Source organism: Argopecten irradians, chromosome 7 (assembly GCF_041381155.1).
Source record: "Argopecten irradians isolate NY chromosome 7, Ai_NY, whole genome shotgun sequence".
In the NCBI taxonomy this organism is placed as follows: Eukaryota; Metazoa; Mollusca; class Bivalvia; order Pectinida; family Pectinidae; genus Argopecten; species Argopecten irradians.
In genome coordinates this window covers 23,498,414-23,523,503 of record NC_091140.1, presented here as the reverse complement: position 1 = coordinate 23,523,503, position 25,090 = coordinate 23,498,414, and the positions used below count along the sequence as shown (strand labels likewise).

The 25,090-nt window shown below is 35.7% G+C and overlaps 4 protein-coding genes across 8 annotated transcripts; 1 reads left to right on the top strand and 3 right to left on the bottom strand.

Moving 5' to 3' along the window:
* The first annotated feature begins 2,452 nt into the window (after positions 1-2,452).
* On the top strand, positions 2,453-11,266 carry LOC138327903 (uncharacterized). 5 transcript variants are annotated; one of them, XR_011209129.1, is made up of 4 exons: positions 2,482-2,639; positions 2,916-3,070; positions 3,617-3,691; positions 10,988-11,266. XR_011209129.1 is itself a non-coding variant. In XM_069274351.1 (3 exons), the coding sequence occupies exons 1-3, from the start codon at positions 2,468-2,470 to the stop codon at positions 4,105-4,107; spliced, it is 390 nt and encodes a 129-aa protein (XP_069130452.1). In that variant the 5' UTR covers positions 2,453-2,467; the 3' UTR covers positions 4,108-4,326. The 5 variants fall into 5 exon arrangements, 1 of the variants encoding a protein (XP_069130452.1); XR_011209126.1 differs by lacking the exon at positions 10,988-11,266 and adding an exon at positions 4,045-4,326; XR_011209127.1 differs by lacking the exons at positions 2,482-2,639; positions 2,916-3,070; positions 3,617-3,691 and adding exons at positions 8,419-8,455; positions 9,039-9,214; positions 9,740-9,809.
* A 678-nt stretch (positions 11,267-11,944) lies between these two features.
* On the bottom strand, positions 11,945-13,549 carry LOC138327095 (uncharacterized). The gene has a single exon (XM_069273079.1). The coding sequence runs from the start codon at positions 13,547-13,549 to the stop codon at positions 11,945-11,947; it is 1,605 nt and encodes a 534-aa protein (XP_069129180.1).
* Positions 13,550-13,651: 102 nt separating this feature from the next.
* On the bottom strand, positions 13,652-15,611 carry LOC138327094 (uncharacterized). The gene is made up of 2 exons (XM_069273078.1): positions 14,604-15,611; positions 13,652-14,392 (listed from the first exon to the last, which is right to left on the bottom strand). Exons 1-2 carry the CDS (start codon positions 15,609-15,611, stop codon positions 13,652-13,654), a joined length of 1,749 nt encoding a protein of 582 aa, XP_069129179.1.
* A 10-nt stretch (positions 15,612-15,621) lies between these two features.
* Positions 15,622-16,446, bottom strand: LOC138327093 (uncharacterized). Its single transcript, XM_069273077.1, has one exon. The coding sequence runs from the start codon at positions 16,444-16,446 to the stop codon at positions 15,622-15,624; it is 825 nt and encodes a 274-aa protein (XP_069129178.1).
* Between the last annotated feature and the right edge of the window lie 8,644 nt (positions 16,447-25,090).

The following is a 25,090-nucleotide window of genomic DNA, read 5'->3' as shown; positions in this document are numbered from 1 at the left end:
GAATCTTAATTACTTTGTACTGTCGTCTTCGGTTATTCTTAGTGTATTAATCTTGTTTTTATATAGATTATGAAGCAAAAAAACAAAAGGAATGTCTATTTAAGAATTTTCTCAGCTAGCAAAGTCATTTCAAGACACATATCGCTTCCATTTGGAAGTTGAAAACGTTTGTCACATTAACACAGTTAATGGGATATTTTCCAATATTTTCCATGAATGTCGGATACACAAGCTTTAAATTGGAAATCTGAGGTCATCAGACGTACCCTGCCGACTCTGGAAGCAACGGATGAAACGGTTTTTGACGTAAAGACAAAAAGCATTTTCATTATTTAGTGAGTAAAGATTTGCAATTGCTGTTCTTAATTTGAAAATTTCATATAAATCAGAAAGGCAAAATTGAGGATGTACTCCTCTGAGAAGTCAGAATTTCCTTGTATTAAACTTTTGTTTTCTCATAGAATTTTGGAAATAGGGGTCCATTTACTTTCCAGTAGCCTTCTTTAAAAATATACCAGATCTGATTAATAAGACCCATATCTATTCTCAAAATAACAACATATGCTATCCCTACCCCTTAATTTTGAGCTACCAAAATGCATCATTTTCAGTCAATGGTGCCAAATTCAACCTTTTATAAAAAAAGTTCTGGTATTAAACTTTTGTCAATATTTTGCATATCAATAGGGGAAGGGTTGTTCTTTCTTATTTGTTATAGTCGAATTGACAGTAAAATGTTAGATAGTCTTATTATCTGAATTAAGTTGTTATTGACCACAACGTATATATGCGACATTGGACCTACCTATAAAATTAAATTTGATATGGCTGGTACGCGCTTCTGACCGGAATGTCGGAATGAGATACCTATCGTGACGTATATACCAGTCAATTTAACACGATCACTTGACTGAAGCCATTTCCCCATTTTTATTTTTATTGACGCCTTAGATAAATGGACTTTAGATAAATGAATCAAACCGTTGTACTAAAATTCGACTTAAGGATTTTTATATATAGAACTTGCACAAGGTTTTTTTATTTAATGGTTCAGATATAGGAAATACGCCATAGCTCCTAAGAGTGTCTCAGATTAAGGGAAGTACAAAGGATTTTCGATAATTCGTTTAAAGATCGAAATAACCGCTTGGTACTAAATAGGGACAAAACAATTATGGCTTTAGATCAGGTATTTAGAGAACGAAATTACACTGTGGTTTATGATCAGGGTTTAGAGAAGGCAAATATATTGAAGTTTTAGATCATGGTAAAATAATAGACTTCAAATTGATTTCAACAATAATCCAAAAAGCATTTCCGTGAGGTTATTTTCTGTCGAGCGGTATCACATTTGCCTGATTTAGAATGTCGTATACTTAGGATATATATTATAAGACTCTTTCATATGTGCATACGAAGGATAGGGATATTCTTCCAAAGGGTCACAAAATGTAATAAAAGTCGAGGGTTTTGCAACATTTTGTGATCCCGAGGTTAGAATATCCCTATCCTTCATATCCACTTATGAAAGAGTATTGCAATTTTGCAACTATAATATCCCGCCATTTTGAAATAAATTCGAAGAAATCCAAGACTGAAAGTCAATTTTCCATACACGAAAAAAAAATACGTGATATTTTCAACGAAACTCCGTTGTTTGCATCTTTTAGTAAAACCAGTCAAGTTTGTGAAAATATTTAAAAAAAAACTTTTACCGAGGAAATAGAAATTTTTTTGACGCCGTGACGTCACGAGGCTTCATTGCATGGGTATAATGCTTCATAAGAAGAACATATTATAACCCATTTTTTACATCATAATACAATTTTTACACAAAGTTTTGTATTGCAGTTTTGTTTAACATTTTTTGCTAACAGCAATAAAATGTCCGTAACGTACCGAGACAAAAGATTAAACAAATATGTATATCTTTATCACATTAATACAAGTTATAAGATTGTATATTTATGCTTGGTTTTATGTTTGATTTTCAAAAAGTACCTGTTATTTTGATAACGGGTATAATATATGTTCCTTAATTGATGCCCGGGGACGGCAATATACTAGTTTTATTTACATATATATATATATCCTGTGAAATTAGAAGACATATCCAAATGATGAATTCAAGTATGTTGACAAGTCAGATGATTCAATGTAAACCATTGTGTTGGCTTATATCAAATAAGACATAATAATATTTTTCTTAATTTTCTAAACTGAATATCAAATATAGTATGTGAGTATATGTAACTGGCAATCCATTTAACAGACATGAGGCATGTTTGTCATTAGCAATCATTAACCGTGTACTTGCACATTAATTAACTGGGATATGTTTATCTGTCCATTGTATAAAAATGCTAAATACTAAAGGAACAGTTTACATGTACGTATATATAATAAGGCACGGTGTAAAATGTCCGAGGAATTCCGAACGAATTAGGTATAGAAGGCACGATGTAAAATGTCTGAAGAGTTCCGAACGAATTGGGTATATAAGGCACGGTACATCAGTTCTGTCATCTTTTTCGATCTCACCCATCTTCAGATGGGTTTCGCTCCGTCAGGGGCGTATCCTCGTGGGCCAACCACAGGAATCGTCCTTCTAGAAAACAAGCCGATGCAGCCATCTACAGGTACTGATCATTATTCGGTACAAAAAATGCTGCTAAATAAACTACACGGTGTTTATTATGTATTTTTACCCTCTTGGTACATGTCATAATGAACAATAGCATGCAGAGACGGGTATTTGTTTTACTATTTTACTTATATTTTATTCTCAGTTATTTTTTTATTCATTGTGTACTGAATACATCCAGATACATACGGATCATTTAGTGGTAATATTTAGAACATGGTGATATAATTCAGACAGATATAAACCATGTCTCTATCTATCTGTGTTCCAGGACAGATGTTTATCCTGCTTACTATGGATCTCGGCAAAACGTTAATGTGTTTTCAGTATATTGGACTATGGGTGGTTTACATTTATCACAAATTTCACCGGGGAACTCGGACTCGGAGATGTTTTATGCTAATCAACTCTACATCACCTGACCAGGTAGGTGCATGAATGACGCCATGTCTAGGTCGTCTTTTGTCTAGAGGTTATTTATAGAATCTGTTCATTGTCTGTCACACACATAAATATAATCATAATTTTACAAAGAGAGGAAAGTATTATTAGTAGTAATTCAAGAGGCTTTGTAATACTTTTAGCCAGAAACTTGCATCGACTATTAAGTGAATTTTAAGAATATACCGGTAATGGAATTTGATGTTATATGGTGACCCGTGATTTCTTCCGACGTTGTTCTGTTTTATATTTGTGAACGTGTTGTTAATTGTTCACAGCAATCATGATTTTCTCTTTTTATCAGATGTATCTTTGCTTAGGAAATGTCTTTGACCTCGATTTGTAATATTGGTACTAAACAAAGAAATCGATCGATTATTTCGAGATAAGCGTGTTTGGTTTAGTAATTTATTTGATTCTCTATACACATATAGATCATTATAAAGGGATCACCTACATATCTTTCTGGTAAGCTGCTGTAAGTTTAGATAAAACAACTTGAATTTTTATTTTTATTTGTATTACCAAAAGAAATCATGTAAATGAGGTCACGATAACGATTTGTGAGTCAGTCACCTGTCGGACAGCTCTTCACACCTTCATCGGGTATGTACATGTAAATTATGTAATTGATATCTTTTGTTGTCTGAGTTATTAATAGAACATATCAAACCACACATGTGTTATCTTTTAAACATGGAAACTCTAACATGAACTGGAAATTTCCACCAATTAAAATGAAAGTGAGTTTCAAATATCAATAATAACTATGCGTAAAAATATGTGTACGAATTGTTCCTAAATCTTTATTGTGTAAAATAACCCTTGTAAAATTAGTTTACTAATGTTTAACTACTATTTCTGCAGTATAATTGAATTCCTAGATGAAATAATTGCCTTCTACAAATCACGATGAGAACAAACCGTAATAAATATAAAACTGATGGGTGTTGTCACAGGAAAACCGATGGATGGTTTTAAAAGGAGGTCCTCAGTTCCCATCGCCTCGTCATTCTCTTTGAATCGCCGACCAATGGACACTACTATATCGTCATGATACCAGAGGAGGCTCGCCATTGTTAACATAACGACAGAGAGTGTGACCACCCTGAGCAAACAGAAACGCTAACCAAGGCTGGTACAATAAGACACAGAACAAACCTCAGTGAAATAATGTCGCCTTTAGTCTTAAATACTGTAAAAGTCTTCAATACTGTAATAAATGTAATGAAAACAAAAGATACACGAGTTGAGTTCTTTTTCGCAATTCTCACTATTCAAAATTAATGAACGGAAAAAAGGATTAAATTAAGAAATGGTAGAAATTCAAAACACAAAACAGGATGAAAAAAGTTTGAACATATGAGTCATACTGGTTATCAGAAATATGATAATTACCGGGCTCTCCGGGTCATGGTTTTATCGTTAACAGGTATTGCTGAATCATGGTCCCTATCCTGGCAGTCATCTACATATATCAGGTCTGGGAGTAAAATTGTGTTTGCACCTAAAAATATATGCTGGTTCTCGCACCAGGTGATTTCAGGTCAAAATATGAATTTTTAGTGACTTAATACTGTCAAAATCACATATATCCCTTCTAATCTATATTCAGTCTAGGGTAAATTGTGTTTCAAAAATATAATCGTGCTGGTTCTCTACCAGCGTGATTTCAGGTCAAAATTATGAATTTTAGTGACTTAATACTGTCAAAATCACATAATTATCCAATTGTTACAAATGTAGCATTTAGGTTAAGATCACAGTATTAATTGTTCTGGATAAAATACATACGTTTATCTATGAAGTCTGATTTTAAACCAATAAAACCATTTTAATAAAGAAATGTCCCCTTCAATTTAACTTTACTGTTAGTGTCAAAATACATGGTTTTCGTTACATGTGGCAATTAAGGACCCTTTTGGAATCTGAATTTATCAAACTTCTGAAACCAACTTTGAATATTACTCCTTCGGTTACATAAATATATTTTATTGCGTTTATTCAAAAATATTTTATCTAGGTAATATCTAGTTTCACGAAGTGTTATTTCCTTTTGTACATTCTGAATTATCTCTACATATATACAGAAACATGACATAAATTTTGAATTTTCTATTTGTACATCTATGATTTTTCTCCATTGTATGGATTTTTCTTTTACTTTTAATATTTTTCCCGTCTGTAAGGAGCATTCTAAAGTAATAATCATAATATATAATTCAGACTTACAATACACGAATTTATTTCACAACATACCTGACATCATGTAAGAAAATCCTATATAATATTGTGATGGCTTTCAATATATACAAATTCTGCCAACATTTCTATAAACGATTTGAAGATAGACTCCCCTGACGACGTTAACGACATTATACAGGGAGATGTTGATGCTGATCATGAGTCAGACTCCACTGTGGAGAGTAAAACCGACAAACAACGGTCAGTCTCAATAATATATACATACAGATGCTATTCCAACACCCGAAGTTAAAAAAACACCAACAAAACCTTCCAAAGTCAAACATACCCTTAGAAGGTCGAAATCCAACTTAGATGGAAGGGAAGCTACCTCAAAGTCTGGGACAAATGCATCAAGCTACATAAAACACTATCCCTTTACAACTGCATATGTCCTAAATGATAAACAAAAACGAATGCGCAATGAGAAAGGAAAAACGTCACCAACTTGAATTTAGAATCATCACACCAAGCACTATGTTAGTCACCACTATCATATAGACACGTAGATGAAAAATATATACCTACGAACATATAACTAAACATTCAAATATTTAAATCTTTATATCTGTATGAATATGCATATTATATGTATATTAAATTGAATGTATGTTTCTACCACAATAAGCGGTGTTACAGTATTCAACTTTCAGGGTATCACATAAACAGCGCAGCTGTTGATTAACAATTTGCTTATACCACACTTATGATTTATGATTGGTTGACATGGTGAGCTTTGACTGAACTACTTCAGTTCCACGATATCATTTTTCAACGTCATCAATAATGTAGTAACGTCATGCTATGTTGTGATCGCCGCTCGCTGTAAAGCGTACAGTACATATAAAATGTATGTGATGTAGTCGTTGTCCGTGACGTTGTTATGCATGGTGTAGGAATAATCTGTGAAACTCGTTTTAACGGAAAAGGATACAGGTGATTTTTTGTAGATATAACGAGTCTGAAACGGACTTGAACTTGATTACAAGTAGACGGCACGGTCTTGGCGTCCACCTGCTTTTATATAGTCCGACAATAAGTGTTATATTGTTGAGGCATCTTTGATAAATTAAACATACTAAGACGTTAAATGAGACATATTTCGTCCTAAAAATTTATATCAATCGCGCTTCTTTATCTTAATATGACCTTTTTATTGGTGAAAATATCACTATATCTTATTTCCATTCGTCAAATACACATTACCATATGTCCGTCATATTGATATCGACTGAAAGCGGATATAATTGTGGTAGAAACAGGTCACACGGCTCATAAATGTTATTTTGAGACTCGTATTTTTTTTTAAGTTACGAAATAGAATAAATCCATATCCAACAACCACTCTATATGTACGATATGACATGAAAAATAACCCTATATTTAGATGGGCATAAATATATATATACACTTGCTAGGCTTGGTCACTATACGCTAATACTAGCCGATTTTGTTTACCATAACTGCATGGTAACATTGAACTTTGAACTTGCGTAAGGAAATGTTCTGTGCAACGTAAAAGGACTACTTTTTTTAAAAAAGAAACACATGGCTTTGTTTACATTTTGACGCAACATTACGTGTATATTGTTGTTTTTCATAGAATTTTGGAAAAATGTAAACAATATATACATGTTTTATATTTATATATGATTCAAACAATTTTTAAATTAACAATGGTATAAAGAAACGGAAAAATATCCCGACCGGGGCGACGTGCTTTCAATTCGAGTTCGTTTCCAAGGTTAGAATACACCGGTTACAAAGGTTGGCTTTTCAACCTTTTCACATAATTTGCTGTATAGCTCAGACAACAAAATAAATGCCATTAATATCCACTAGGATATTGGCGAGTATGATATTCCATCGGGTCTAATGTTATACAATAACAACAATATTATTCGTTTAAGTCATTTTGAAATTATATATACGCTTCATAAGCATCACTGTTAAATGTACGTCTCCGGGATGAATCCTTGCAAACGACGTATATTTAAACATTGAAGTAAAATCAATTTTATAGATTTTGATACAGTACAATAAAAACATTTTTCTCAGTGTATACAGTATGACGCATTTGAGTTTTCCAATGGTTGGGGCGCCGTGTTGAAATACTTCAGTCCTGGTTTTTCCGAAAGAATTTGGTATATAAAGAACGAAGCGTCAAATCCGTTACACTTCTTTTTTCAATTTTTACCATCTTCGGGTGGGTTTCGTTCCCTCGGGGACGTATCCTAGTGGACCAACCACAGGGACACAATTTCGTAAAGGTAAGTATATGCACCCATCTGCAGATATAAGTTTGAGTTCGTGTAAGTACTTGTCGAAATTGTTAATTTGACTTGCTGTTATACGTGATAAATATGTTGATAGATGTAAATTTATATAATTTTTTCAGGACGATGGGTCAAATGTTCACCATGGATCTTGGCAAACACACGTTTTCAGTATAATGGATTATGGATGATTCACATTTATCAAAAATTTCTGAGATAATCACAGCAGAGAACTTTGATTGGGCAGAGAAGTATCAACAACAACTCAACAACTCTATTATACCTGGCCAAGTAGATGAATGACGTCATATCTAGGCCGTCTTTTGTCTGGGTTATCTATAAAACCTGCTATATCACCTTTCAATGGTAATGTAAGACTGTCACAGACGCATATATTGTGATAATTCTACAATCAAAGTTGTATTTGAAGTCTTTGTGAAAAGTCTTTGTGATGTATTATTGAATGTATTACGAATTCAATCTATATATATATATCAATTTAGAAATATACTGATAGTAATCTTTGATTCGGCGACCTCTGATTTTAGTTTGATATATCAGATATACATTATCTGTATCGTTAATCATTTGAGGTGTTGACCCTGTGATAATTAACAAACCAGTTTTCCGTAGTTACTTGGGTATTTTACTTCCGTAAAGTGTATTAATACATGTTTTTAAATGTGCAGTGTTAATGAATTTATGATAAATTGATATTTGTTTAGATAAAACAACTTGAAGTTGCTTTTTTACTATTTTATCTTAGCAGCAATGGGAATGTGGCCAAGATAACACCATTGTGAGGCAGTGTCATAGGCAGTCATATGTCAAGTCTACATACGTTTGTCGGGTATGTAAATGACATAATCAATACGTTCTTGTCTTAGTTATTCATAGAACCTGCCTTATCACACATTTATTGTTTTGTTAAACTGGAAGTTCCAATTTGAACTGGAGATTCCCAATCTTCTACCACTGCGCCACATCCACATCCCCTAATTATTATCCCAAACTATTAGTGAATATCAAGGATTTATAAGTGAGACGTAAAATTTGCAAATGTGGAAATCCCAGAAAACCCAAAACATGCTAATATTTTAACATACAAATTTAATCACCAAGGACGTCTCACTTATAAATCCTTGATATTCACTAATAGTTTGGAATAATAGTTAGGGGATGTGGGATGTTCTCTATGTCATATCATATGGTAGTTTTACTATTGTATTGCAGTCAGTAGTTAAACCGGAACAAGAATAGAATCATTAACACATTTTTAACACAATGTATCATATTCACTATGATTTAATTTGACAATATCCACAGTGATCATGTCAGCATATCGAACCGACTATCACTTCGTCAGTGTTGATATTTAGAACATGTCGATACCACTAAGCCATATATGAACCATTTCTATATCTGTGTTCTAGGACAGATGTTTAGCCTGATTACCATGGATCTTTGCAAAAACGTTGAACAGTTCTCACCAAGTGTTTTCAGTATATTGGACTATGGGTGATTTTCATTTCTCACAATTTCACAATTTCACCGGGAAACTCGGACTCGGAGATTTTTTAGGCTTATCAACTCTACATTACCTGACCAGGTAGGTTCATGAATGTCTAGACTTTTGTCTAGGTTATTTATAGAATCTGTTCAATGTCTGTCACACACAAATATCATCATAATTTTACAGAGGAAAGTCTTATTTGTAGTCATTCCAGAGGCTTTGCAATAATCTGAACCAAAATCTTTCCTCGACCATTTATTCCATTATAGTAATATGCCGATAATGGAATTTTATGTTAAATGTATATGGTAATCCGCGATCGCTACCGATGTTGTTCTGTTTTATATTTGTGAATGTTTTATAACTTGGTCACAGCAAATGTGATCTTCTTTTTATCATATGTATCTAGCTTAGTAGACTATTTTTGACCTCGATTTGTTATATTGGTAATAAACAAAGAAATCAATCGATTCTTTTCGAGATATGCGTTTGGTTTAATAATTCACTTTAATAATTAACATATTTAGATCATTTTAAAAAGAGCATTTACGTATCTTTATGGTAAGTTGCTGTTCGTTTTGATAAAACAACTATGATTTTTCTTTGTATTTGTTTTATCAGGAGAAATGTGGCCACGATTATACCTTTGTGAGTCAGTAACCAGTCGGACAACTCTGCACACCTTAATCGGGTATGTATATGACGTAATCGATATAGTTTGTTGTCTGAGTTATTTATAGAACCTATCTAACCACACATATATTCTTTTGTAAACCTGGAAACTCCAACATGAACTGGATATTCTAAGCAATTATAACGAAAGTGAGTTTCAAATATTAATAATAAATACGCATGATAACGAATTGTTCCAAAAATGTTTATTATATATATAAAGAACCCTTACAAATCAGTGTACTAATGTTAATAGTTTGGGGCCCTGTTTAAACTAGTGATATTCTGTATGTCTTTATATTACTTCTTAGGTGTACTTGAACATAACTTAGTTGATATAAAATGTTTATGCATTCGTCCTCACCTTAGACATCACTTTTGACTCGAAGATTGTTGTGTTCTTTGTAAATTTTGGCAAAACATGAAAAACATTGTACATTTTTGTGTTGTCAGTCCACAGGGTTCAGTACATATGTCTGTCGCTAAATTGAAATGTCATGTTTACTATAGCATGTGGTAGGAGCGCGCTGCTTTGACTGGATTCGACTTTGTAAAGGCATACACATCGAGTCCCTTTTAACCTTATCAGGAAAATGACGACTGTAGATTATAACATTTAAATATGGCGTATATGGGACGTCCCAATTGATACCAATGTATATATTCAGTTTTATAATGTCATCTGAACATAGCGTGAATAATGTAAGAAAATAAATATTTAAGTGCATTTCCACAAATTTGCATGTTTTGCCCCAAAGACAGCAGTTAAACATTTGTTCTCAAAATTAAACTCGTTTCATGTTTAGTGTATGATTGAAATGCCTGCCTACATGATTTGCGTCATGTAATCTAAAGCCGTCATTTTTGTGACAAAATGCCTTGACAAAAATAGGTACTTAACTTTGCGGACTTGAAACAAAAAACACCACAAACAATCTACGATTCAACAGTGATGTCTAAATGTAGGACGAATGCATATCAACTACAGTATGTTCAGGTACACCTAAGAAGTGATATACATGCATTCAAAAAAACTTGTTTAAAGGGGGTTTTTAACCTTACCTACTATTCCTGCAATACAATGAAATTATATGAAAAAAATTAAAACTAGATAAACAGAATTACCTACATTCTACATTTAATTAAGTAAACCTGCATAAACTGTAATAAATATATAAATATTGTATGTTGTCACAGGAAAACCGATGGATAATTTAAAAATGAGGTCCATTTTTTCCAACGTCTCGCCCTTCTCTTTGAATCACCGACAAATGGACAACACTGTATCGCCATGATACCAGAGGATGCCCGCTATTGTAAACATAACGATGAGTGGGACCACCCAGATCAAACAGAAACGCTAACAATGGCTGGTACAATAAGACACAGACAAAATTTTGTCGGTGAAAGAATGTCGCCTTTAATCTTAAATACTGTAAAAGTCTTCAATATTGTAATAAATGTAATGAAAACATATGATAAGTTATTATTTTTATATTTTGTTCGCAATTCTCACTCAAAATTAGTGAACAGTGTCGGATCCGTTTTATCAGCGTAAATTCAAATCAGTCAATTCGACCACCCAACACTTTGTAAACAGTTCAAATTCACGTTTATTCATCAGTATCATCAAATATATGCATTTCTTACCGAATACCAATGTCTCCTATCTTGATTTGCTGAGTTACACAGTAGTTGCTAACAGTAGTGGTGATAGATTAACCAAAATGTGTTTGCTGATATCCAAAATAACCCCGACAGATTTTCCATTTCCGGTGCAGACAACCCAAGGGGCGCAACTCTAAAGGCGTGTAAAAAATAGAAGACGTCTGCCGGACAATATATCCGGAAAAAATATTATTCGTCCAAAATCGGCATTTACATACCGGCCCCTTAATTGCTGTTCTACATAGGAACACAATTATCTAAATTTTAAGTAAATGCACCAATTTTGTATCTATATATGATAATTAACTGAAATTCAACTTATTGTGGCAAATAAAATGTTTCGAAAACACATAAAACTGTATGACTTCAAATCTTAATTTTCTGAGTCTCTTTTCCAATGTCCTACACATATTAGTAGTTTTATTCTCAATTATACGAGTCATTTTTTCTTCAAAGTTCACATATTACACATTAAATCATGAGTGCTCACATGTCACAAACATCAGATTCCAGAACGAGGCACAGTTTCTGAATTGGTCGCGTCAGAACCGAAGAGGCGGTCTTAACCTTTACGATTCTTACAGTGTCTTTGTTGTCCATGATAACCTCGAGCACTCGTCCCATGTTCCAGGCGTTTCTAGGAGAACTGTCCATCACTAGCACGAGATCACCGACTTTCAAGTTTTTCTCAGTTTTAGTCCATTTTTGTCTGCTCTGAAGCAAGGGCAGATACTCCTTGATCCATTTGGTCCAGAATATGTCAACCAGATACTGAACTTGGCGCCATCTCCTCTTAACGTAATTGTCCGTTTTCTTGAAAGTTCCAGGAGGGAACCATTCACCTGGTCGAAGTAGAAGGAGGTGATTCGGTGTGAGTGCGCGCACGTCATTCGCGTCGTTCGATAACTCGGAAATTGGTCGACCATTGAGGATGGACTCGACCTCACAAAACAGAGTCTTGAGATTTTCATCGTCTAGCCGGACGGGTTGCTCGCGCATGACTGAATGTAACACCTTTCGGACAGATCTGATTAGCCTTTCCCACACACCACCGAAGTGTGAAGCTGAGGGAGGATTGAATTCCCAATGAATTCTTTTTGCAGCCATGCTGTCGCGAATCTTGTCACTATTAAGCCTCTGAACCTCTTCTCGCATTTCTCTTTCTGCACCAACTAAGTTAATTCCGTTATCAGACCTGATGAACTCCGGTCTCCCTCGACGTGCGATGAATCTTCGAATCGCATCAATGCACGAGTCTGTGTCAAGAGAAAACGCTAACTCAAGATGAACTGCTCGCGTACTTAAACAGGTAAAGATCACTCCATATCTCTTCACGCAGCTACGACCACGCTTAGTCTCAAGTGGTCCGAAAAAGTCCATTCCGACTTTTGTAAAGGGTGGTTCGTCGGGAACCAGACGTTCGCGGGGTAGATTGGCCATCTTTTGCCTAGAATACGGAGCCTGATACTTTCGGCATATAACGCATCGCGACACCACTCGCTTTATTGACGCGTTTGCTCTGATAATACAATACCTTTGACGAAGTACAGTCAAGATTGAGTTTTTCCCGAGATGTCCAACAGACCGATGTACGTCTTCGATTAGAAGTTGAGACATTCTCGATTCCTTGGGTAGAATTATGGGGTGTTTCGCGTCAAACGACATATCTGCGCGTTCAAGTCTTCCTCCTACACACAAAAGGCTGTTGTCTATGTAAGGGTCCAGATCGCGAAGCTTCGATGACTTATTTACTTTACCACAACGTTGAAGTGATTCAAATTCCTCTTGAAAGTCTGTTCGCTGTACATACCGCGCGAATGCCATCTCAGATCGGTTCAAAGCATCACTCGTCAGAAACAAAGATTTCACTTGTTTTGGCGCTTCTGCCAACCTACTTTGTCTATCGGCAAGTATCGCTGTTTCCATCATTTTTTCACGGTTTCGCGTGTTGGATTCAGATGACTTTATACGGTCAGTTATGTCTTTTGTCCGTTGAACAGCTGCTTTCAGATTTGCGATTGCCGTTAATATCCATGCGGTGATTCTTTTCAATTTCGTGTAATCCGAGAATCGCGTTAACAGTCTGTCCATTCCCTCACATGAATTGGTCTTGTCCAAGGATGCGGTGTTCACCACACGTTTCACTTCCGCGTCATCGTTTTCAATTGTTTTGTCCAGTTGGTACTCTGGCCATTACGATTCCGATTTCCACAGGAAGTCTGGTCCGTTGATCCATTGCAGATTCTGCCGAAACTTGCCGATACTCAGACCACGAGAAGCACAATCAGCAGGGTTCTCTTTCGTATTGACGTACCTCCACTGATTTTCCTCTGTAGCTTCACGAATGACCGATACACGATTGGCGACGAAAGTGTGGAAACGAGCGTTCTTATTGGCTATGTATCGCAACACTGATGTACTGTCTGTCCAGTAGAACGTTTCATTGATTGGAAATCCGAGTTCTTCCTTTATCATTTTACACAGCTTGACGGCCGATGAAGCCACTGTAAGCTCCATTCTTGGTACCGTTGCAGTTTTCAATGGCGCAACTCGTGATTTCCCTAGTAGGAAAGAACAATGAATGCGACCGGTTTCGTCGATAAACCGAAGGTAAAACACCATTCCTAGGCCTGTATCACTCGCGTCCGAGAAGCTATGAAGCTGAACTGACGTCACATTTCCGAAGTCACTGGGTTTGTAACACCTCTCAACTTCAACGTTTTCTAGTTCGTGTAGTTGCGAGATCCATGTGCTCCACTTGCGAAGATCGGCGTCAGTAATGTCGTCATCCCAACATATTCCTTGTTTACACAAATTCTGTAGGATCGACTTGGCGGTCAAGATGAATGGCGACGCGATACCAAGAGGGTCATAGACCGAGCTGACCATCGAAAGGATTCCTCGTCGTGTAGGGGGTTGGTCTTTCACGTTTATCTGAAACCCCAGCGTATCTTTTTCTAAGCCTTTTCCAAGCCTTTGCCTTTTCGTCCGATACAGTCGAAGTCAAGCAGTCGTCGACATACATGTTACGCTTGATGGTTTCCGTGATAATCGGTTCAAACTGATGACCTTTTTCTTCTGCTGTACATTTTAGCGCGAAGTTACAACAGCTCGGAGACGAGGTTGCTCCAAAGAGATGACTAACCATTCTGTACATTTTGGGTTCTTTGTCGAGATTTCTATCAGGCCACCAGAAGAACCTCAAACAGTCTCTGTCACTTGGTGAAACGATCACCTGATGAAACATAGCCTCCACGTCACCTACGACAGCCACCTTTTCTTCACGAAACCGGATTAGAACACCTGGCAGTTTATTCGCGAGATCCGGACCTTGGAGGAGCTGACTGTTCAGAGATACGCCCATGTACGATGCAGAGCAGTCAAATACGACACGAATTTTTTCAGGCTTTTTGGGGTGGTATACACCGTGATGAGGCAAATACCAAACGCGTCCGTCGTTTCTCTCAAGCTGATCATCAGAAACTGGCTCTGCGTAACCTTTGCTCAAAAGATTGTCCATAAAATTCACGTAGTCCGATCTGAATTTATGGTTTTTGACCAACTTATTTTTCAGGCCTTTGAGTCTCTGCGTGCCTTGCACATTGTTGTTTGGAAGTTTGACGTTGCGATCACGAAACGGAAGAGCTATACAGTAGTGACTGTTCTCAAAATGTACAGATTCCTCTACCTGTCTGAGGAAATGCGCATCTTCTACAGAGTTTTCACGTTTGTCGTCGATAACACGCTCCGGGAAATCATGGTTGAATGATTTTCTTACAAGTTCATTTAACGTGATATCGCTTTCAACTTCTGCCCGATTCACATCCAGTTGTGATGCATCATCTCGTATGATATTCCACACGATCCAACCCAAGCGCGTTCTTGTGGCGTGAGGCGAGCCACTCGGACCGATAAGCACCTCAAATGGGGTGTAAGCGTCTGGGACGTTATTTCCCAACATGATTCCAATGTTCGCATCAATGTTCGGTATCGATATGTCAGACAGATGAGACCACTTCGATATTTCTTCATGTTTCGGTATATGGTGCTGCGAGACTGGCATCTCCTCTTTAGTGTACACCTTTGGCAGACTGACTACGTTTTCCATGTCTAAGTCACAAACTTGAAGTCCATTCAAGGCGTAAGTGTTCATTTTGTAGGGATTACCCATAGTGTTCAGAGTAACCTGAGTTTTTTTTACCACTTCCACCCAGTTGTTTCATTACGTGCTCCGTACAGAACGATACGCTGCTTCCGGAGTCAAAGAACGCGTAGGTTTCTACGGTATGAGGTCGATTCTTAAGTTTAACTTTAACGGGGATGATCGCCATAGCACATGAAACGTCTCCGGCCCCTACTCGACCTTCTTCGGCAGAATAATTCATATTTACGACGCCTTTCACATTAGTTTCGTCGCTTTGAGATTTCGGTTTTAAGTTCACTTTCGATTTGTCATGCAAAATCGTAGGATGTTGTCTGTTGCATGTCGCGCACTTAAGTCGATTTCTACATGTTCGCGATAAGTGTCCTTTCTTCAAACATCCAAAACATAGGCCTTTCTCACGTAAGTGTTTATATTTGTCTTCAAGGCCAAGTGCCTTGATACCAGAACAGTCACCGACTGAATGTGAGCTAGAATCACAGTATGTGCACTTGAGTTCTTGACTAGGTCCAGTAGGTTTGGGCGTTGCTTCAACGTTAGCTGCGTTAGAGACTGCTGTACTTCTCGATGGTTGGGAATTAGAAGTGCGTTTCGCTTGAACTTTGCTACTTTGTGAGCCGTTAACAGCTGCGGTTCCGTACGTGGGATCGTTCGCCTTCTTTGCTTCAGTTTTTACGAATGTAACAAAGTCTTTAAATCTCACACGACCTTTCATCTCTTTGTTACGGAAAACAATATTGCGCCACTTATCATGCATGTGGAAAGGTAATTTGCACATAAGTCGCTTAATGTTCTCGGCGTATTCCAGAACATTCCCAGAATTCATGCTTTCCGCCGCATTGTCGCATTCAACAAGAAACAATGCGAACTCGTCCAGCGATTTGGAGTCACCAGCACGTATTGTAGGCCAAATCGAGAGCTCGTTTAATGAACGCAGTCGCTGTGACCTCATTGTCGCCATATCTCTCCTCTAACTGTCTCATAGCTGCGTTATAAGCGCGATCTCCACTCAGATGTCCGAATCCTGAAACCACTTTGTATGCTTCCCCAGAAGTTAATTGTTCTAAATAATTCATCCGCTCGTCATCATTATCAGTGTTCGCGACAATCTTTGCCTGAAACTGTCGAAGGAACCTCCTATATTCGAGCGGATCACCGGTGAACTTTTTAATCTCTGGCATCGGTTTCCTCAGATGTTGAACAACAGAGTTTATAGCATCTTTTGTTGAATTAACAAGCGTTGCGTTATCCGTAATAGGCGTTTCGACATGAATTGCATCATTCCGTTCGGTAGTAGGCGCGACCGGTCCGACAGAGTTCGAAAAGAGAGCGCGGTTTGGATTTGTTGTGTTTTGTCCGAACGAAGGCGCACTGGTTCTAATTGAGCTTGACAAGAACGGTACGTCATAATTAGTCGTGTTCTGTCCGAACAAAGGCGCACTGGTTCCAATTGAGCTTGACAAGAACGGTACGTCAGGATTTGTTGTCTTCTGCCCGAATGAAGGCGCACTGGTTCTAATAGGGCTCGACAAGAATGGTACGCTAGGATTTGTCGTGTTCTGTCCGAGCAAAGGCGCACTGGTTATTATAGAGTTCAACAATAATGGGCTATTATCACTCGCGACATAACGTTCGGGGGTAGGAATGCTGGGTTTGGCGTAGTAAGTTTGGGGAACAAATGCCTGTGTCCTACATTCACTAGCGTCAGTTTGTTCTAAGTCACTGAGCATTTTACTCTTTGCATTGGCTACAGCTAAATCTGTGTTTAATTGAAGTTCTTCCTCCTGAAGTTTTAAGGACACCTTGGCTATTTCAATCACACGCTTTTTCTGCAGTGCCAGCTTTCTGGCTGATAATTCAATTTTTAATTGCTCTTCTTTCAGTCTTTTTGCTGATATTTTGCTCGATGATGTTGACCTGCTACTACCAGTACGAGAACCTTCATCATCTTCATCATCTTGTTCATGCTGACTTTTTCTGACAGATACTTTAACGAAATACTCCTCTATCTTAGCTTTGAAGTCTCGGAGAAACTCATCGCGGGCAATAAACGATCCGGTATAGAGGTCCCTTTGATCATTATCTGTCTCTCTTTGTAAATAATGTTCATGTATTTGGAGAAAGAGTTCATAGTTTTGCATCCATGACGTGTACTTTTTGCTTATTACTTTTACTGAAACATTGTCCGAGACCATTTCACTAATATAATCAGAAAGTCTCTTTAAAACTTGATAATGGTTGTTTAATTGATCAAGACTATAGTCTCTTCCTGTTTGTGTAAAAGTTCTGACACGTTGATCATGACGTTCGAGAGACGAACGTTCATCATTTATTTGGGCATCGGACGTTTCGACCATCATATTTTTTTGTTCTTGACCGTCGGTTTGCCTTTTGTCTGCATCGACCTTGGAGAGGTCTTCAACATTACCGTCTACATTTTGACTCATATTGTTCATTTCGGTAATGTTGACTCACAATTTTGGTTAATGTTGTCGGATCCGTTTTATCAGCGTAAATTCAAATCAGTCAATTCGACCACCCAACACTTTGTAAACAGTTCAAATTCACGTTTATTCATCAGTATCATCAAATATATGCATTTCTTACCGAATACCAATGTCTCCTATCTTGATTTGCTGAGTTACACAGTAGTTGCTAACAGTAGTGGTGATAGATTAACCAAAATGTGTTTGCTGATATCCAAAATAATCCCGACAGATTTTCCATTTCCGGTGCAGACAACCCAAGGGGCGCAACTCTAAAGGCGTGTAAAAAATAGAAGACGTCTGCCGGACAATATATCCGGAAAAAATATTATTCGCCCAAAATCGGCATTTACAAACAGTTTCCACTGATTGTCAATAAAAGTTTCCGACAAAGAGGTTCCAGAACAATGGATTGTATGGATACTTAATAGTTATAATATATGAGGTTTAATGCTTATATGTACTTTAATGATTGCCGAACTATCTGGGTTATGGTCAGATCGTTAACACGTATAGCTGGTCCTTTCTCTGGTAGTCAACTATGTATATAATGTCTGGGGAATAATTTTGTTTTTTACGCCTAAATATATATTGCTGGTTCTCGCTACTCGAAAGTACCCAGTGAGATTTCAGGTCAAATTTATGATTTTAGTGACTTAATACTGTCACAACATCATGCTTATTTAAGTGTAACAAATGTAGCATTTATGTTAAGATTGCAGTAATCATTGTTATGGATGAAATACATACGTGTATCTATGAAGTCTTTTTTGAACCCATTGAATCATTTTAAATGAAAAAATGCCCCCCTCAAGAATACCTTGATTTAATTAAAATCGTGTTACTATTAGCTTCAAAGTATCCATCAGTGACAGAACGGTTAACGGATAAAGCGGCAAAGAAATATAGCGTAAAAATATTGTTGGTTCTTCTTACATGTGTGGCAAAGAGGGGTAATTTAGAAATTCATGAATTTTAATGTTAAAATACTGTAAAACACATTGGTGAATCTTAGTGCAACAATAATTATGTAAAGGTTTCATTTTTAGCTTCTAATTCATGTCATGCATGACTGATTTCAGTTTGTTTTTGAGACCTAAATAATACCCAGGGCATGACCTTGCTTACGAAGCAGGAACTGTGATAGTTATAGTATTTTTAAATAATAAAATGTATATATTCAGAAAAAAACGTGTTATTTCAACGCTTTTGGTACTTTGAACTTCAAACGAAAACCTTCAACGAAAAAATGAGAGAAGAGAAATCTAAGTTTTGATATAAACAAGTAAAATGTCTGGAATGCAATTCTATTTGTTAACTATTCCATCTGAATATCTGAATAAGATCATCGGTAAATACCAATTACAGCTTATACAAAACCAAAATCAATTCACATTTCTTTTAAACATAATTTGTATAAATATTGTATTAAGCTGTGTAAATGCACGGTGTCCAGAGGAAAACTATAGTATTCGTGTTTCAGGCCAGTTTTTCAGATAGAGGAATATATCATTTTGTTTCCTGACCCTCGGGAAACAGTTCATCGGGTTTGCTCCAACAGCTCGGGAAAAGAGTCTTGACTGTAGACTGAAAGGGCATGAAACAGCTGTATACTGATGTATTATAGGTACTTCCTTTCGTTTCACTCCGTAAGTACTGACAAAGGGAAGTAACTCTGATATATTAGAATGAGGAATGGTATAAATAGGTTTTATGATCAGTGGTAAGATGTAGAAAGTTACATACGAGAACTTACATAAGAGGTCCAGATCAGAGTTTGAAATTGCAGAAGGGTTTTTGATCACAGGTTCAGATGTAATGAAGAATATAACTGTGTATATCAGGTGTTGAAATGTAGAGACTTATAAGTGTTCCGATCAGAGTTTTAAGAGTAGAATATTATAAAGGTATGAACATCTTGAAAAAAAATAAAATTTTAGATCACTGGATTAGATGAAGATAATTAGCAGGATTAGATGAAGATAATTAGCAGGTCATTGGGAACTGCCTCGAAGTACAGATACGAGATCAAATGAAGAAACTTATGTAAGGAATTTAAATCATGGCTTTAGAGTTGAGAATTATTTTAAGGTTTCAGATATAAAGTATTTTAATAGTGTGATTATTTCATATGAGACTTTATGGATCGAGTCTTAGATTGTTTTTTTTTTTTTTTTTTTTTTTTTTTAATTTTGCGACCCTTAGCGTTAAAGTCATAATAAAGTATTTACAGAATAGACCATATGCTAAGTGCAGGGATTACATCACCTAAGGTATGCAGGCGTATTCAGACCAGTTGCAAAAAAGTGATTTCCCTACATAAACGATAATCGCCCATAGTCGTTAATCTAGTTATCATGGATGTTATCTTTTGATTTGTTGATTGTTTTCAGAGTGCGTTAAATATGGCGTACTTTGAGAATATTTTTAATTCATTTTGCGTTAAAATGGTACATTTCAGTGCACTTTGAAAATAGTTGTCACATATATGAAACAACTTTCATTACTTGAATTTCGTGAAATATTTAAAAAATATTTACTTACATAAATGATACATTTAAAAATACATTTTTGCTACAGAATTCATGACAAAGGATAGAAATCAAGTATCTTGCAATGTAGTTGTTGGATTGCATAATTATTTCGGAATGCATCTATTGATAAAAACATGCACATATAGTTTTCATCACAGCAGAGTTAGAGCACCGCAGTTCTATAAAAACTATTGTATTGTATTTCATATTGTTTTTTGCCAGATTTGTCATATTACTTTGATGAGTAATCTTATGGAATTAATGTTTCAAAATTCAACATATTTCATTTATTCAGTCGAATTAAAATTAGAAGGTCAATTATTGTCTCTCAGTGTCAAGAAGTGTTTCTTCTCTCCAAATTTTGAATAACATTTTATCTATTTTAGAACCATTGTTAGGTATTTTTTGTGAACGTACAAAGGTACATTGATATCTCATCACAAAATTACTTCGAAATCTCATTCGTACTTTAAACGTTTTAATTTGATACAAATTAGAATAGATATACCATAATGCTGTATCCTATAGCACTTACTGTTGATTCTGTTTTATTACAGATTTCATCAATAAATATTAAACAGTTTGAACTGGAGTTGAAATTTCTATGCATATGATGGTAGTACAATGCACATATCTATTTCAAATCATGTAAAAGATTTCGATATGATTATAACGCATTGGGTATCAGTACGTGAACTTTAAAGAAAATATACGGGATTGGCATTCCCACATAGCGACATAGACGAAATCAGACACGATATGTATGTTACAAGTAATTAGTTTTCTTTACCAACAGAATAGAGTATGTAGTAGTTTCTATTTAAGAAATCATAATAATAAAATCTGCATATTTTAAACAGAAATATGCATCGGAGGTAAAAAGTTTTTTTTTTTTTCAATTTTGAACTTTTATCAAGAGATTCCACAAAATGCATTAAAAATAGAAAGTTTAAGATCTCTCGGTTTGTGGTATAATTGGCCTATAGTGATTACCTTTTATTAGTCGTTAGTTGTCCGACTCCTATGCCAAACACTTTATAATAAAAATCCTCGATACCACTGATAAATTTCATATAGCTATATGTGACGAGAAAATAAAAGAAATCAAATGTGGACCAAACGTTAACCATTTACGTTGCATGTCGGCCTTTATATTTTATGAATTATTACAAACAGATGAGCTATACTTAATAACGTAAATCAGTTAATAAGTCAGTCAGTAATAAATCAAACATATGATACAATCTGATTGTCCACTATTACGATTGACAAATACAGTATTTAGCATATCGACTCTATGATACCACACTTGTTTTTAAAGATTCACTATTCAACACTGTCGCTGCCACAGGTTGATATTGCGCTTATGAACTCCACTGCCCAAAAGTTCGTTCATCCTGGTGATGTTAAATGGCAATCGCTTTTCATTTAACAGCTAGGCACATCAAATAGTATTTTTCAAGTTAAAGGAAAAATAACTCTAATTCTAATATAAAAATAAGTTCCTGTGGTTCGCTCTATAGTGTGTAAGCCGCCTGGCGGAGTCTTTAAAAACGAGCTCAGGCTACGCACTAGGTCTTTAGGGTGATATCAAAACATTGGCTTCTCACATACATTTGTGAGCATTATTTTCTTTTTTAATTCTTCGTGTGTTGATTGCATCCGAATACATACAAATATGATAAGTCTGTGTAGATATAAATTTAGAATTTGTTTATACCACTTAGGCAGATATCAACCATTTCTCTATCTATATGTGTTCCAGGACAGAGGTTCAGCGTGCTCATTGTGGTTCTAATTCTAAAACGCTGAACAGTTTTCACCAGGTGCTTTCAGTATATTGGACTGTGGGTGATTTTCATTTCACAAATTTCAACAGAGATCTTTGATTGACCTGTCAACTCTACATACCCCGATCAGTTAGGTGAATTACGTCATGTCTCGGCTGTCTATAGGTTACTTATAGAACATTTTTAATAAAACATTAACTATATTTTGTATGTCTGCCGCACACGCACAGATATTGTCATAATTTACAAACAGAAGAAAGTCTTATTTGTAGTAGTTGAAGAGTGTTTGTCAGAATTTGTACCAAGATATTTCCTTGCCTATATATTCCATTTTAGGAATAGTCTAGTAATACAATTTGATTTAGTTTGACGACCGGTGATCGCTTCCCATTATTTTTGGATTTTTTTAGTCCTTTGGGCCCTTATGTAAAGATAAGAATATAACCGCTGTAATCATGTTCTTCTGTTTATTAGATGTATCTTTACATAGGAGACGTATATTATCTCGATTTGTGATACTAATAAAAACAAAGAAATCGATTGACTCTTTTTAAGATATGCATATTTGGTTTAGTAATTTCCATAACTTTATGCATACTTTCATCGGGTATGTAAATGACGTAATCGATATTTTTTGTTGTCTGAGTTATTTTTAGAACCTATTTATATAACCTATCTAACTACACCTGTGTTATCTTCTAAACCTGGAAACTCCAACATGAACTAGAAATTTTCAGTGACAAAAACGAAAGTGGGTCTTAAACACAATGATAACTATGCATGATTAAATGTATACTAATTGTTCCTAAAATGTCTATATAGCATTGCATGTAAACAGGTTTCTTCTAAAATGACTGTACTAATGTTTAATTTGTTTAATTGTTTATGTTTTCACAGGATACCCGATGGAAAATTTAAAAATGAAGTCCTCTTTTAAATAAAGCCGCCATTCTCTTTGAACCACCGACAAATGGACAACACTTTGTCGCCATGATACCAGAGGCGGCTTGCCATTGTCAACATAAAGATGGAGACAGTAGTGTGACTACAGAACAGCCATAGGAAACAGAAAAGTTAACTATGGCGAGTACAATAAGACACAGAAAAAAACTTTGTCAGTGAAATAATGTCGCCTTAAGTCTTAAATACTGCAATAAATGTGATGAAATGATACACGACTTTAGGTTTTTTTATATGACTGTGAGTTTTGCGGTTATCTGATTGGTCTAGACCGCTCGGACAGGTCTTGACAAAATGCAATATCAACCTGAGACCAATGAACACCTGTTCTGAGGCTGACATTGCAAATCCGGTAATCTGGTTATAAATAGACACATGGAATTCCCTGTCTACATGTATTCAACATTTTTGACCAATCAAAATAGATCATTGCCGATCATCGGGCAATAACCCAATCATACATGGCAGACAACAGCATGGTAGGATTAGGAAAGATATTTTACAGATGTTGAAAGTAACCGTATGTTCGAAGATTATATTGTGAAGAAGTGTTACAGAAGTACATGTACTACCAACACCTTCTGAGGAAACGTGGATGGATATTTTCTTGATTTGTTGCTTGTTTGTTTGTTTAATTATTCATTGCACTGCCCTTACTTCAAAACTGTTTAACTTTTGAAAGGTGATATTTCCCTCGACCTTCGACCTCGGGGAATATCACCTTTCCCAGGTTTAACCATTCCTCTTATTCACCTACAAACAATCAATATTTGTATAATGTTTTTGTTGTTTTATTATTATTTCTATTCCCACTCCTCAAAATTAGTGAACATATTCTGCTTACTTTCCATACTTTGAAATTACAATCTCTAATAAAGGGTTTGGAATCAATAGATTGAACCGAAAATAAAAAGCAATAACGGTATCCTTAACGTCACACTGTTACCAGGTCCTGTTAAGGGGGAGTGCCTTCACTAGGATATAATGAAATCATGGAAATTCAAAACACAAAATTAATACTAATCATTTGATTTATGTGTGATAATCCTTATCCGTAAACTAATAATTACCGAGCGGTCCTCCAAATGGTTATAGCCTTAACAAATATTGCTGGATCTCGCTATCTGTATATGCCAAGAGAGATTGTAGGTCATTTATTTTTCATTTAAATGACTTTATACAGTCAGTACCTTATGTCTATCCTTGTGTTACAAATGTAGAATTGTGTTAAAATAACAATATCGATTAGTTTGAATAAGTACATAGATATATACATGGCACTGTATCCATTAAATATGATTTCGAAGCCATAAAACCATTTTTAATGAAGGAAAGCCCCTTCAAGATTGTATTAAATCGCCAAAATCTTTTTACTTTAGTGTCACTGTAATTACTGTGATTACTATTGATACTATTGGTTCTCATTATACAGTGAATATGTGAAATATAAGAACACTTTTGGAATACAAACATTTTGATGTCCAAATATTGCAAAACTTTTACTTGAATCCTGGTGCAACAGTGTAGATTTAAACAGTAAACCTGATTCAACACTTTAAGCTGTGTAAATATGGACTGTTCGTCAAGAGCTCGGATAAAATAATAATATTCGTGTTTCAGGTCAATTTTACAAATAGAGAGATATATCATTCTGAGATATAAGAGTTACTTCCCTTAGGTTCGACAAACTGATGGACTGA

Excerpts from the sequence above, each read along its gene's own strand:
- LOC138327903 (XM_069274351.1), top strand. The coding sequence starts at position 2,468 with ATGTCTGAAGAGTTCCGAACGAATTGGGTATATAAGGCACGGTACATC. Across the intron at positions 2,640-2,915 it reads GCCGATGCAGCCATCTACAG|GACAGATGTTTATCCTGCTT; the intron begins GTACTGATCATT and ends TCTGTGTTCCAG. Across the intron at positions 3,071-4,044 it reads ACTCTACATCACCTGACCAG|GAAAACCGATGGATGGTTTT; the intron begins GTAGGTGCATGA and ends GTGTTGTCACAG.
- LOC138327095 (XM_069273079.1), bottom strand. The coding sequence starts at position 13,549 with ATGGACAGACTGTTAACGCGATTCTCGGATTACACGAAATTGAAAAGA.
- LOC138327094 (XM_069273078.1), bottom strand. The coding sequence starts at position 15,611 with ATGAACACTTACGCCTTGAATGGACTTCAAGTTTGTGACTTAGACATG. Across the intron at positions 14,393-14,603 it reads AACCCAAAATGTACAGAATG|ATAAACGTGAAAGACCAACC; the intron begins GTTAGTCATCTC and ends CTGGGGTTTCAG.
- LOC138327093 (XM_069273077.1), bottom strand. The coding sequence starts at position 16,446 with ATGAATTCTGGGAATGTTCTGGAATACGCCGAGAACATTAAGCGACTT.